We start from the raw sequence: 14,650 nt of genomic DNA, 5'->3' as shown, positions 1-14,650 counted from the left end.
ATCCAGCACAGAATAGACCTTTACATGTGAAAAGGGATACATACATAGCAGGAGTCCAAGTTTACCTGGTGCATCACTCTTGCCCTAGCATTTAAGGAAGTGAGGAGGGAAGCCTGGCCAGAGATGCTGCAATTGGGATGGAGCAGTCAGTTGGAGGCAGGAATATGATTAAGAGGCTGGTATTCGGCCAATTACTAAATTGTTGAAGTGACAGGGAGGAGTCTTGACTGGAGGGAGGCTCTTGCCAGAGTTTCAAAAATTAGAGAGTGAAGACATATTTACTCTGATTGTGTGCATTCTATATCGGCAACCTTGTGATGGATTTTTGAGTAGTGCACAAGCCTACAGAGAGAATTTAGTAAGGAGGGTTGTTCTGCACAGCTTTGCAGATCGCACAGATTTCAAATTTATGAAGCAGTTGCTGCAGGATGAAAGTGACAGTCGGATTTCATTTGGATGGTGATGGAAAGGTGTGCAGAACCCATTGCAACGGGAGTATTGTCTTGAGAAGATCACAGAGGGTAGCATATTGGAGAAGGTGAGGGCTTCAACAGAAGTGTGGGGAAACAGCAACTCTGTGGTTTAACAGGAACCAGACAGATTGGGCTTTTCCCTTGAAATGCTCCTTTGAAAGGCTGAATGGAGTCTGTATAATCGTAAGCATTTTCCACAAGTAATGCTACAGGGTAGAACCTGTTTACGTTTACTTTTAGTCTCACTTGGATCAGATGTAGGAGGGAGCCTCCATTTCGAAGGATAAACTATTGTTGGGAAGAGTTTCAGCTAAACATAGCAGATCTGTGGGTGGTAGTAAAGCGTCCATCAGGCAGTTGATGTCAAGGGTAGAGTCGGGTGCTGTCAGATCATCAGTACAGGGTGATACGTTAAGCGAGCAGTGACCACAGGTGTCCACAAAGAGATTAAGCAGCCTGGATAAAATTATGGAGCCTGGTAGGGGAGATTGGTAGGTGTACAGGACTTAAAGTGGCACCGAGGAGGTCACTGGGCAAACTGGCAAAGTTAAACCAAACCTGGACATTGTCAGAGATGCCCATGCAACGATAATGGGTCTCCAGTTGGGAATGATGGTCAACCATATATACAAGGTACTGAGAGAACTAGGAGACACATCTCAACTATCAAGACTCCACAGGATGTTGAACACTTAATGGCTGATGACTCATACTGTAACAGAACATGGATTGGTCTGAAGCAACTGGTTGCAATTTATGTTCCCTGGGAGTTCGATGGCAACTCTCTAGAGATTTTGCCTCAGTAGAGGACATGAATGAGGATGACAGTAATGAAAATGTTCCTAGCTGTTGTAACAAAGTTCCAATTCTTTCAGACTCTGAGACAAGGATCAGGCTTTGAGTCTTTACTTTGCTGACAGTAAATTCTCACAGCAGCCATATACTAACACTTCTATAAAAACTAACATTCCGGGGACGTGAGCAACCAACATGGCCACACAGACGTAATCTGTATGAGCTCCACTGCATTTGCACATACAAATAAGGTATTTGCCCCCGGCTTCTCCCCAAATGTGACTTTTCAGGGGTCTGCTGAAATCAAGTATAGGGGCACTCTAATATCAAGCACTTTCCCTCCTCCAAGGGTTGGAAGCAACATCGGAGCAGGGACAGCGGCAGTGCCAGGACTAATGGCTGTAAGGCCTACATCGGAACAGAGAGGATTCACCAGTTTCCGCAACCAGTGTGATGGTGGCCTACGTCCCAGGCCAAAGACTCTGAGGGACCAAGCCCCCAAGGCGGACCGTGAATATTGCGAAGGCCGCTCCTCGTGGAGGGTAATCCAGCCGAGAGGCCCATTGAAGCGGACTGATGCCCAGGTATAGAGGATGAGTCCAAACCTTTGACTTACTCTCTGAGACCCACAGATAGAAAATCATTGTGTCCCCACTTCGACTGCAGGGGCCCGAACAGCACCTGTGTAGAGACATCTGACAACGACAGGCCACTCTCTAGTCACTCTCTCCATACAGTCTCACAGCACTCTGCTGTCCCTCTCTTGGCTCCCAGCTCAGTGGTGCATCTCTTCTACATGCTTCCTAAAGAGACTCACCCCAACAGTCTCAAACTATTTTCAATCCACGGAGTCCCAGAGTCAGCACCTCTCCCCAACAACGACATGGCACTAACTAAAGATCTTCAGCCATCTCTAATGGACTTCAAGAAAGAGCTCTGAGAGGAGCTCAAATCCGATGTGCCTGCCTTGCTGGAGACACCGCGTGCTGACCTTATATCCCAGCTGTCCTCCCTCCAGCAAGATGTGGATTATTCAGGGCCAGAACACTGGATCTTGAAAATACCTGCCAGACACTAAAGTAACATGTAGATGCTCTGACACAATCCTCCACCCAACTCAAAGACCAACTACAAGCCACTATCCTTAAATGTGAGGACCTAAACCACACATCCCTTCGAGGTAATGCAAGGCTCCGCAACCTGGAAGAAGACGCAGAAAGGCCCAATCTCAAGGCCTTTGTAGTGGGGCTGTTTTCAGAATTAGTGGGTGCCTCCGGTCCTAAAGTCACCTTGAAGCACTTACACGGAGCCGTCCCCCACCCCCTCCCCGAAATCACAGCAAAGATAAACGACCTAGAGATGTCCTGGTAACTCTGCACTCGTTTAAGACAAGAGAGGCTATCTTGCAGGCTGCACGCAAGGTTGGAGAAGTAACTTTTCAGGGAGCACCATGTTTGATATTCCAAGACATTGCCCCAGCAACCCTAGCCAGGAGACTCCAACCTAAACCAATCACTGACAAACTGAGGCATGACAATATTAAATACAGATGGACATATCTGTTTGGCCTACTGACCTTGGAGAGGCTGCCACTCTACTTGGAATTCAAATCGCGGACCCCAGCAACAAAATGCTCCAAAAAGAGAAGTCTACTACTAACTCTAGCTCCTATGCAGTTGGTAACAAGTGGATGTCAACAGCATCCCCGGTACAGGGGGAATCGAGGAATGACCGACGTGCTCTAAAATTTTAACTCTTACTGTAGGCTCACCCGCTTCCTTATTTTTCCGTGATGGCTCCACAAGGGAAGTTTTACACTTTGTTGGTGCATACATTACCCCACCTATACTTATTATCTTCAGCACAAATGTACTGAGTAGATTGTGAACATGTTCACACAGTTCACCACGCCTTGTCAACATGTTCCCATGGAGTTCGAAACCAGTTTCCCCCCTAGTTATTGGTTATGTCATTCCCTTTGTTCAATTTGTTTCGTTCCATGTGTGGAGAATCACTACTTTGGGAATGATGGGAGGACTGGGCAATGTGGGTGATAGCTACTAGGGACCTTGAGCAAACTAATGAAACACTTTGGGGAGCCCTAATTCACATAATACTTGATCCCGTACCAACATCGTGGTTTTAACAATCCTAACGTGAAATGATAAGGGCCTCAACTAACCCGCTAACCGGCATAAACTTTGGAAATATCTCTTGGAGCAATGACAGCATATAGTGGCACAGCAGGAACCCCCTCTCAAAAGCACCAAAGACCACAGACTGAAATACAAGGTATAACCAACAATATTTCGCTCCTCTGTCCCTACTAAACATAATGTAGTAGCCCTCCTTTTCCTTAATTCTGTTCCGTTCCAACCCCAATTCCACAAATCTAAGAGGGAGAGTAGGATCCTACTAGTCAAATGTCTATTGCAAGGCCGCATAAGTAATATGGCCATAGTATATGCCCCGATTTCGGCACAAACCACTTTTCTTCAATCTTTCTTCACACTTTTAGGGGGTTTCCCTGAAGGAGATTTTATACTTATAGATTTCAATCTCATCTGGAATCCACAATTAGACAGTAAACTCCCCCAGAGGAGCAGACACAGGAAACTTTACGAAAGTTCTCAAACATATGATTTGCTCCCTGGGTCTGCATGATGCTTGGCGTACACTGCACCCCATCAATCAGGACTACACTTTCTTCTACCATGCCCATCGCATGTATTCCCGCTTGGATTGCATATTTATCAACCAATCCCTAGAACACATCATTATAGCCGCTGAATTTCGCCAAACTCATTTCAGACCACGCCCCAGTACACTTCATACTAGAACGGGTGCCCCTCCCCCCAAATTATGCTGCTGGTTCTTCCAAGGGTCTCTCACTATAGATCGGTTCTTTAGAGATTGGTTATGTAAAACTACCAGAGACTTTTTCCAAAAAAACAAACCCCAGGATACAAGTATATCTACCACTGGGATGCATTCAAGACAGTGATTTGGGGTAAATGTAGCTGTCTTACATCCACACTTCATAAACAAAAACCACAGGATAGATTAGCGTTGGAGGTGGAGCTCAGTCTACCGGAGTGTGCCCATAAAGACAACCCAACTGTCACCCTCCAAAGAAAAGTTTATCCTTGAATGGAAAATTTAGTGCAATCTATACCAACAGGGCAGAATTGACCCTGCTGCGGCTGAAACATTTGACAGGGGAAACGACATGGGCACTCATTTGGCATGTCAAATATGCTTGAAACATGAAAAAAATACATCAACCTTATTCTCGAAGACTCAGGGGAGCTTCTCACAAATGAGCAAGACAAATCACAAGCATTCCGAGATTTCTAATAAAACCTATACTCCTCAGAACCTTTACACTTGAAGGCTCAAAAAGACTATTTGGAAGGAGTGACCCTTCCTAATGTCACCGCAGACTAGCATGAGAACCTGAGCAGCCTGACTAACGAAGACGAGGTTTAAGAGGACATTTCCTCTCTTATGCTAGGCAAATCCCCAGGGCAGATGGGTTTAAGGCACAGTTCTATAAAACCTTTAGCGCCAAATTAGTTCCGTACCCCACAACCCTCTTTAACCAATTCTCACCATTAAACAAGTCACCCCCACTATAAGCAAAGCACTAATTTCTGTTATTCTTAAACCGGGTAAAGACCCTCAAACTTTGTATCTCCTACAGGCCTATAGCCTTACTCAGTTTAGATGCCAAGCTCTATCCTAAAATACTAGCTACCCAGCTTGAGGGAATTCTTCCCGATCTGATACACCCCAAACAGTCTGGATTTACTCAGGGGAGGCAGACACACAATCTCAGCAGGATGGTCCACCGGGTTGAGAAATAAGCTGAAACACAGATTCCTGCAATTCTGGTGGCGCTAGATGCAGAGAAAGCCTTCAACCGGATGGATGGGTCCTTTCTATTCCATACCCTTCCTAGATTTGGCCTCCATGAACAATTCATGAATATGTTAGAGGTGAACTATGCATATCCCACATCAAGTGTAGTGGTCAATTGAGTGGGTTCTAGTTACTTCTCATTACAATGTGGTACACGTCAGGGTTGCCCACTTTCTCCACACCTGTTTGCTCTCAGCACTGAACCCAAGGCAGCTATGATAAGAGCGACACCGGAGATTCGGGCGTCCCCTTTGGCTCCAGCGACCACAAAATATGTCTTTGCAGACAATGTACTGCTCTCCCTTACGCCCCCCACTACCCTTCTGGAAGCTCTACAATTCACAATATCCAAATACGAGAATATATTGAGTTACCAAATTAATCTCCATAAATCCTTCCTTCTCAATCTCACCCTGCCCTCACCAGAGGCGGAAACTCTAGCAGCCTCGACCCCATTCACATGGGTGAAAAAAAAAAAAAAAAAATACATTACATACCTTGGGATCAAGATCACCCCTAAAATCTGACCTTTATCATGCTACACCAGCTTAAGGTAGAACCTAAATGATGGACACCAATGTATCTTTCTTGGTTAGGACAGATTAAAGCAATTAAAATGCTACCACGGGTACTACACCTATTTCAAGGCCTCCCGATGGAGGTACCCAATGAGTTTTTTGCGGAACTCCGTGCATTGGTGCTCCGTTTTCTGTGGCAGAGTAATAGAACTGGTCTACAGACAACTCAGACTGCCGAAGAGGCCGTGGGGCAGACACTCTCCGACTTCTATTTATATTACAAGGCAGCACAACTAGAGGAAATTAGGGAATGGGCACTAGGATAATCCAATAAGCACTGGCTTCATATGAATCAGGCCATAAGTGGCAAATGTATGTGGAAGATCCTATGGATACCAAAAGCCGATTAACCCCACCCCCTTCCCTATGCATATCTTAGCACTCCAACTTGCACTACGCTTAAGGAAGCATCTCATAATGGACCACTTTCCCCACCCCTTACACTCCCATACATTTCAATCAGGCTTCCCCCCAGCTTTGACACTTTTGATAAGTGGAGGGAGGGGGATGTCTTAGGATATCAGCTTTCTTTCATGGTTGGGACTTATTGACTTTCTAAAATGGTCAGCAGGACTCCGGGGGGTTGCCGGATGCCAAAATGTATTATTACACTCAACTGAAACATTGGGTCTCATGGCCACAAGAGACTTTACACCAACGGAGAACTTCGTGAAGCAGATGCGGGGCACTAAAGGCTCCATTTCCTTTTCATATGACCACTTAATTCAAACTCTTTCTCCCCCCAACCCCAAACACTCCACACCATGTTCACTTCTGGAAGGGCCTTGTAGATACCACAATTTCAGACTCACTCTGGCATAAATTGTGGAATGACATTACAAGACAGAGGCACACTATAGAACATTGTATAACTGATATTGCTACCCCACTAAATTGAATATCTTCCCTAAAACGTGAGATTTATGTTGGAGGCGATGTGGTCTACGCAGGGACTTCAACACATCTGGTGGGACTGTCCAACTCGTACCATTTTGGACTGAACTTTTGGCACAAATCAAAATGATTCTGGGCTATCCCATCCCTTCAACCTTGAGCTTCATGCTCCTGTGAATACAAGACAACTCCCTGCACCATCAAACCCCAAGTAATCACTATCATGTGGCTATGTCTGGGGGCAGCAAAGATGGCTACAGCAGCAAACTGGTAAAACTCTGTAACAACTTCATTATCGCAAAGGCATGCTAGACTCTGGCAGAGTTTAAAAATGAAAAGAATGACAGGTATCCTCAATAAAACGAATAAGAATTTTGAATACCACTAGGGAAATCTTGTTAATCATCTGTCGGAAAGTCTCCCCCTCATCACTTGCCCCACCCACACAACCCTTCACTTCTTGCACTATTAAACAGGCTATAACTCCGACCTCCCACACTCCCTGGTGCAACCCCCATGACTCAGTCCTACATCGCAGATTCAGATAATAGGCACGTTTCTCCTACACTAGACTCAATATGCTCAAAGTTAATTTTCCTTTGTTCTCTTTAATCTTAAATTTCCTTGGGGAGGTGGGGGTTTGGTTATCAGCACCAGACATCACTCGAGCATACAAAGTTGATTATGGACTAACTACATAGCTTGTTGCATCGGTGAAGTCCTATATATGTGTAAACTAACTCAGTGGCCATGTACTGGTTCTACTATTGACTTCAGACGCTTGCAATGTAAAAGACTCCTAGTGTGCCTTGAAAATCTTAACGTTTGACAACATCAAAAAAACATACATTCCTAAAAGTCCATGGTAGGTTAGAACACAACTACCAATCAAGTGATGGCAGTCCCAACAAAGTCCATAAACACGGTCTATGCTGCCTCTTTTTCTTTGCTGCCCAGCAGCCATAGATTCGTATCTCTCCCTTCTCACTCCTGTTTTTGTACTTTGATCTATATTATTTCTGTTATTTAACTTTCGAATTGCTGAATTTAGAAGTTTTATAATTCCCTTTTAGCTCTGCCCCTGGAGCGTTTCCTTGCTCCTTACCCGGTGGTACTTAGGGCCATATGTACAAACACATTTTCCCATTGACACAGAATGGGAAAAACCCTTTGGTACATCTGGCCCTTAGTGCTTTGGAAGGTCGAGGGCTGCGTGTGCGATGCTGCCATCTGACCGCTAGGCGGCGCAGCTCCTACGCATCCGAGCAGCCTCTGCTCCCACGACATCCACCTTTCACTCAGGTCAGGAGAAGCACACCGCAGGAGCCTTGCCTTCCCTCATCACAGCCTTGAGACAGACTTCCCGAGGCTTACATGGGTCTGTATTCCTGCTCTCTTGCGGACACCTGGCATGCCGTGTGAACACTTTCAGTGCAACGGCCCCCAGGAGTCTACATACCTTGCTCGTGATCCAGCACTTCCCACGCCCGAGGCCTAATTAGCAACCTTTACCCTGTGGGACTGCACAGCCTTTCAAATAAAAAGAAGGATGGCGACAATAACGGGGAGATTAAGTAGAAGCGGTTAGGAAAAAAATCAACAGGAATAACCAACTGCTATGGAAACTACATGAGATGGTGGGAGTGGTACTTGTTGGAAACAAATAAGAAACTTAACACCAGTCTTTCTAATGTTCTAATTTCGATGGGAGACTTGGTGAAAGTCGAAGGGAAAACAGTGGATGTAGACCTGGTTGATGAAAAGCATAAACGAAAAGCTCACAGTATGGTGGAACAGGGCATCACACACTGCTCACAACAGATTTGGTGGTGGCAAAATCAACGATTTTCTCTCGCTAGACAGTGAAAGGAAAGCAGGTTTCAAAATGAAGACGGATAAGCCCAATGAAACATGCTCACAGGGATGAGAATAATACGGGATGCACATTCTGTCTAAGTCAATCGAAGATACTTTTTAATGGCAAAATCCTTATGCATTTTCCATGCTTTCCGCTTGGCGATGATATGAGAGGGAAGAGTCGTTAGTGGATGAAACACCGTATGGTCTCGGAATGTCAATACAAACATTTTCACAAGCTTCCACCCGACCATACACCAACACAAGCACCTTCATTTTCTCATCTATGAGCAAGGACTTGCAGAGCTCTATGTATCGAGTTGCCCGGGGAAGCAAAAGGAATCTCCCAAGAGGGGTCTGATTCACCCTACATTCCATAATAGCCAAATGAGATTCCCACCCCAACACTTCCAGCACCTGAGAGTCTTTCTTTTTCCGTCCTGTTCCATCATGTGGTGTGCCACTGGGTGATCCCCATTCAAAGCCTACGTCTTCACATACATCACCTTACTATATATCCAATTCACCAAGAACACTGGTAATAACATTTGTCAGAGCCCCTACATCACACAAAGGTGGGCGGGACAAGCTGATAAAAGAGAACAGTGGATGCACTGGGATGGCCAACTGCTACTCCAGAGTGGACCCCTCAAATCACCTACCATGACTGCCTGTAGACAGCGCAAGCCTGGGGGTTGTCCATTTTTGCTTCTAAGTGGATTCTCAAGAGCGTATACCATTGCTGCATGTAATCCATTACAATTACATGGTTTGCTCCTCAGTTTCTCTTGAGTGGACCTTGGCAGGTTTAATTCACTCATGGGGGTTGCTCCTCTGCTGCTCACGTTCAACCACTACCCTTTCTGGCATGGTTGGCAAGTCCACATGCACAACTACCTCAGTTTTGCTTCACTTCACTCCATGCCTAAGCGTATCTACACAATTATAGAGACCCAAAGACAACATTTCAGTACTTATCACACACAACACCAGAACAGTTATCATATGGGCCACACTCTATCTAAACGCTGCCAAGCGGACATTATGATATTTTAATGCAAAGAGCAATCATTCCCACCCCGCACTCCTCTTCCTGCCATTACTTATATAGATGCAGCAACCGGTGTCAGGAAAAGAGCGCCGGTCTGGCCAATCAAGCACAACAACAAACGTTTTCTACAGAAGCCGCCTCATAATATAACACTCTTCTAATAAAGCAGTTCCCGACCGAGTATCGTGCTACACTACGGCTAATGTACGTGGTAGCCTTGTTGGGGTTATAAAGCACTCTACAAATTCAACTACAACATAATACAATACTGCAAAAAGTATGGCTTAACTGCGTCTGTGATAATAAAAAAAAAGAATTAAGGGTAGAGAGTGTGGAGGGCTCAAGCTATAGGGACACGATACCCAAACTAACATATCCTTTATATCTCCAGGAAACTTTCACACACCTCCGGAAGTGAGCCAAGTGCATCCCTAATTGGCATGTTCCAAACAGCTGTAGGAACTCCAATTAAAGCCTGTTCTCTATGTGCCATGTTGGTTGGCCTGATAACCAAGTCTACTACGCTCGCTGCTGCGGGGAATCCATCTACAACGGTGTGGGAAGGAGTTGTACTGTTTAGGCCAAACAGGTTGTGGTCAAAAGCTGCCTTCTGCTCAGGAGCCTTCTCTATGCCACAAATATGTCTTTCTGCATTGTGCTGGTAACAGGCCTGTGGTACGACATACAGCAAGCTGGCAAGGTGCGTATAGTGTAACATTAAGTAGTGCCAACTAAAGTCAAATCCACTCGGGTGGTTCCCTCAGCACTGTCATCTTAACTCGATATCCAAAGAACATATTTAAGACGCCAGCACAAGACAGTGACAAAGATGGACGTGCATGTGCAGAGATGCCGGCAGAACAACTGTGATGATGAACTGGAGTGAAGACTGACGAGAGCACTAGTAAGTCTAGGAAGCAAAATTTTATGCTGTTAATGATTAGTTTATGGACCACCGCGATGGTTGGTAACTCCGAACTAAAATGGTCGAGGAGCCCTAAACTGGTACATCTGAAGGAGGTGGAGACTGGGGCTGTGTTGCTGAAGTCAGGCAGCACAAACTCTAGAATGTTCCACAGGTAGGAGAGGTGTGGAACAGGCAGCTCATGAAAAGGTAACTGGAGGCAACAATCTCATTTTTTTAATGTTTTTACATTTTATTTAAAAAAAATAGTAGGACCTACCCATTATTCACGGGGGTGGACAAGGTGCATGGTAGGTGGTGGTGATTAGGGGGTGGGTGAGGATAGGTGGAAGAGCTTTCATGGGTTCACTGGCTTTGTTTGTAGGGGTTGAATTTTATTTACTGTTATAGAGATGGGATGTGGAAATGTAAGTTGGCTTTTAGGGAGCCAGTCAGGCAGACAACTGAGCGGCTGGTCAGCAACTGGAATTAGTGGCAGTTAGGAATACGTCAGACGCTTACAAGGCTAGTCTGTCCATGTTAGCAGTGCTGTGGTGTCTGATTGTGTTGGTTGATGTTGGTGGATTTCTCTATTAAATGGGGCACCCGAAGTGACATGAGTGGGTGGTAACAAAACAAGTACTGGTTAAAGAATTACTTTTACTATTTCCCTTCAGTATTGTCTTAAGACAGTAATATGCTTTTGCTTTTGCACAATTGTTTGTTGGCTTGACAAGATGGACTGGACTTCGTTGCTTCATGTCTTTTCAGGATTATGAATGTGTCTTATTTTTAAGCGTGTAAGCGAGTCCTCATCAGGTATTGTTTGTAGGGGGATGCAGGAGTTTGCGAGGAGCGTGTGGGTGGGTCAGTGTGAGGTGAAGAAGCGTGCATCAGTGGGAAGTTCTTGTATGAACGATATGAGATTTGAGTAGGGGATGTGTTTGGTTGCTACACTGAAGCCAGTGGCACAGAGATCGGCTCAGTCTTCAGGAAAGCCCTAAAGGTCAAGGAGGCTTGATACTTCCGAAATGATATCATGCCTAATTAATGGAGCGAATGGGTGCAAAGTAAGCTGTAATAATAAGGTAATGTGAGAGGATGCGTCTTTTGTGGAACATGAGATGGGATCATCAGGAAATGTTAAATCCAGACATATCTGCGGTTTGTTCTCCGGACTAGAAAGTGGACAAGATTTTGCAGCCACTTGGTTTGCACTACGGGTAATTCGTTTTTTGGCTTGAGACTCGGTAGAAGCCAGTCATGTGAAGAGGCATACGGAGGATGAAGCTAAAGCAGTACTGAAGCAAATGTAGAAAGTTGCCGCATGGGTTCTGCGAGACTGCGAGACTGCTGCTAGTTGGTGCTTGCTATTGTGCAATATGCTTATAACTGAGGAAGAGGTGGAGGCGAGTGTCTGCATGAGGAGAAGGCGGACTTGCCCATTTTGTGTGCCAAGGCCACATGCATCAACTAAGGGCCAGTGAGCAGGCTTGGCGCGGACATGAACGACAGAGGGAGTGGATGGAGTTGGTTGGATATTAACATGTGCATCAAGTGTGGACATGGATGATCCTGTGTGATGTGCGGATGTGAGTGTTGTGGGATCTGGAATGAGGAGTCTGATGACTGCAGCTGTCCTGTGGATAGTGGTGGCATGCATGTAGAGTGCTGAGGGGGTGGAAGTCAGGAGCATAATAGGCATGGCTAATTCACTCAACAGCGGTCAGTGTATAATAGTGAAAATAACAAAACCAGAAAGCGAAAACGGAATGTCTGTAAAAGAAGTGGGGATCAAAAATAAGATTTATACTAACATACATATTTCTGACGCACTCAATACTTTTGGGCTTTCCAAAGTATCAAGTGCACCAACGTACTCTCCATTTGATGTAGCAACATGACATACAGCTGTGTAATCTGTATGTGAGTGAAAGATCCTGTTGTTGCTCAGTATGTGCCAATCTCACCATCCATATTAGTATGTTGCCATGAAAGACCACCTTCTGCAAAGGGTGTAATATTCATACTGGTGTCTGCTGTCCAGACAAGAAGTACTCACCATTGCTGCAAGGCTTATAGACAGCCTGGTTGTTCTCTTTGGCTCCTCGCTCTATCCTTAGTGTTGCCCACTGCAAAAAAAAAAAAATAATAATAATAATGGTTTAGGATACAGATAATAGATAATGGCCGATTCCAACAACAGCTTATGTTACGTTGCTTTTATTGAAGTACTGTTCCTTTATCACAAATTGAGGCTCCTAGCACTCATGGGGGTCTAGGAGCGCAAGCAACATTTGTTCTGAATTGTCTTGAGTGCGGGATACCAGAGTTGCTGCAGGCTCTAAGGTAGGGGGTCTCCAACCGTTACTATAATAAGAGCTACTTATGTTTAATGAAACTCATGGGGAGCTTCTTACAGTGGCTACATCAGACAAGATTAGTATCCACCATATGCAAAATTACTACTCAGTGAATCAGGTGTGGTAGCAGGCAGTAATGTAAAAAAGTCTTTGTCAATACTGAATGCTTTCCTCATGGGATATACATAACCATAGCCGCAATGCCTCCACGGTAATGCCATTTGTGTAAAAAAAATTAAAAAATTAAAATAATTCCAGCGCCACACGATTTGTTACTCAAATATAATCTTTAAACATAATCTGAAAATTCAGCCATTTTTCTGTAAATATCAGGTTATGAGTTTTGAAAACAAACATTTTCCTATTGTATATACATTCTCAGTTTTGCTATGTGTATATTAATTAATTAAACTTTCAGACAGGAGAGCTGCTTACAGGTAGCTGGAGAGCTACTTGTTGGAGAGACCTGCTCTAAGACACTAAGACGCAGTCCAAAGGTGGTGGGCATAGTCAGGGTCCATGTGTAATTGAACATGCTGCCTTCTGCATGTATGAAGGTTGGCTGGTAAACGGGCGGAGGAACATGCTGGAAGAAAAAGCATCCAGGGTGGCGATGTGTACAACAATAATGTTTAAAGAGGCACAAACCATTACTGAGCCAGAGGGGGCATGCAAGATTGATTGATTGATGCCTACTGAGGACGGAGAGGACTAAGTGTTCTAAGGGGACAGACAGCAGCATGTTTATCTTTAGCACTTTGACAGACGTGGAGAAAAACTGACTTGCAGGGTGTGCACATTTCTAAGCGAAAGTACACTGCAATATCCTCACAGACCACCTTATGTGAAACCATCCTGCAATTTGTGCTCTTGGAATATAATGAAAATGTCACTTACCCAGTGTACATCTGTTCGTGGCATTAGTCGCTGCAGATTCACATGTTTGGCACAGTCCGCTGCCTGGTGTTGGGCTCGGAGTATTACAAGTTGTTCTTCTTCGAAGAAGTCTTTTTTGGTCACGGGACCGAAGGACTCCTCCCTCTTCGGCTCCATTGCGCATGGGCGTCGACTCCATCTTAGATGGTTTTCCCCGCAGAGGGTGAGGATGGAGTTGTTTGGTATAAATAGTGCCCATGCAATGGAGTGAATATGTATGTACGTTAAGAGTTTATAATAATTATTTACAAATGTACAGATGTTTAAGATTTATGATCTACTTCTAAACGGCTACAGGCTTCCCGGGGAGGTGGGAGGGTACATGTGAATCTGCAGCGACTAATGCCACGAACAGATGTACACTGGGTAAGTGACATTTTCAGTTCGATGGCATATGTTGCTGCAGATACACATGTTTGGCATAGACTATAAAGCAGTTACCTCCCCTAAAAGCGGTGGTTTAGCCTGTAGGAGTTGAAGTAGTTTGGAATAATGTTCTTAGTACAGCTTGGCCCACTGTAGCTTGTTGTGCATTTAGTACGTCTACACAGTAGTGTTTAGTAAACGTATGAGGCGTAGACCAGGTTGCAGCCTTACATATTTCGCTCATAGGAATGTTTCCTAGAAAGGCCATTGTAGCACCTTTCTTTCTGGTTGAGTGTGCCTTTGGTGTAATAGGCAATTCTCTTTTGGCTTTAAGATAGCATGTTTGAATACATCTGACTATCCATCTAGCAATGCCTTGTTTAGAGATTGACTTTCCTATGTGTGGTTTTTGAAAAGCTATGAACAGTTGTTTTGTTTTCCTGATTAGCTTTGTTCTGTCAATGTAATACATTAGTGCTCTTTTGATGTCTAATGTATGTAGTGCCCTTTCA

At 44.7% G+C, this 14,650-nt stretch overlaps 1 protein-coding gene across 2 annotated transcripts in view; it reads right to left on the bottom strand.

Annotated features, from left to right (window-relative positions):
• Positions 1 to 14,650, bottom strand: part of GPAT4 (glycerol-3-phosphate acyltransferase 4) — a 166,585-nt gene that overhangs the window by 96,292 nt on the left and 55,643 nt on the right. For both annotated transcript variants that reach the window (XM_069214077.1, XM_069214076.1), the window contains one exon: positions 12,536 to 12,605. In XM_069214077.1, coding sequence (XP_069070178.1) covers positions 12,536 to 12,605 — 70 coding nt within the window. The remainder of the gene's footprint in view (positions 1 to 12,535; positions 12,606 to 14,650) is intronic.

Source organism: Pleurodeles waltl, chromosome 11, assembly GCF_031143425.1.
Source record: "Pleurodeles waltl isolate 20211129_DDA chromosome 11, aPleWal1.hap1.20221129, whole genome shotgun sequence".
NCBI classification, from domain to species: domain Eukaryota; kingdom Metazoa; phylum Chordata; class Amphibia; order Caudata; family Salamandridae; genus Pleurodeles; species Pleurodeles waltl.
The sequence above is the reverse complement of the archived record's forward strand: the minus strand, read 5'-3'. Positions and strand labels throughout refer to the sequence as shown.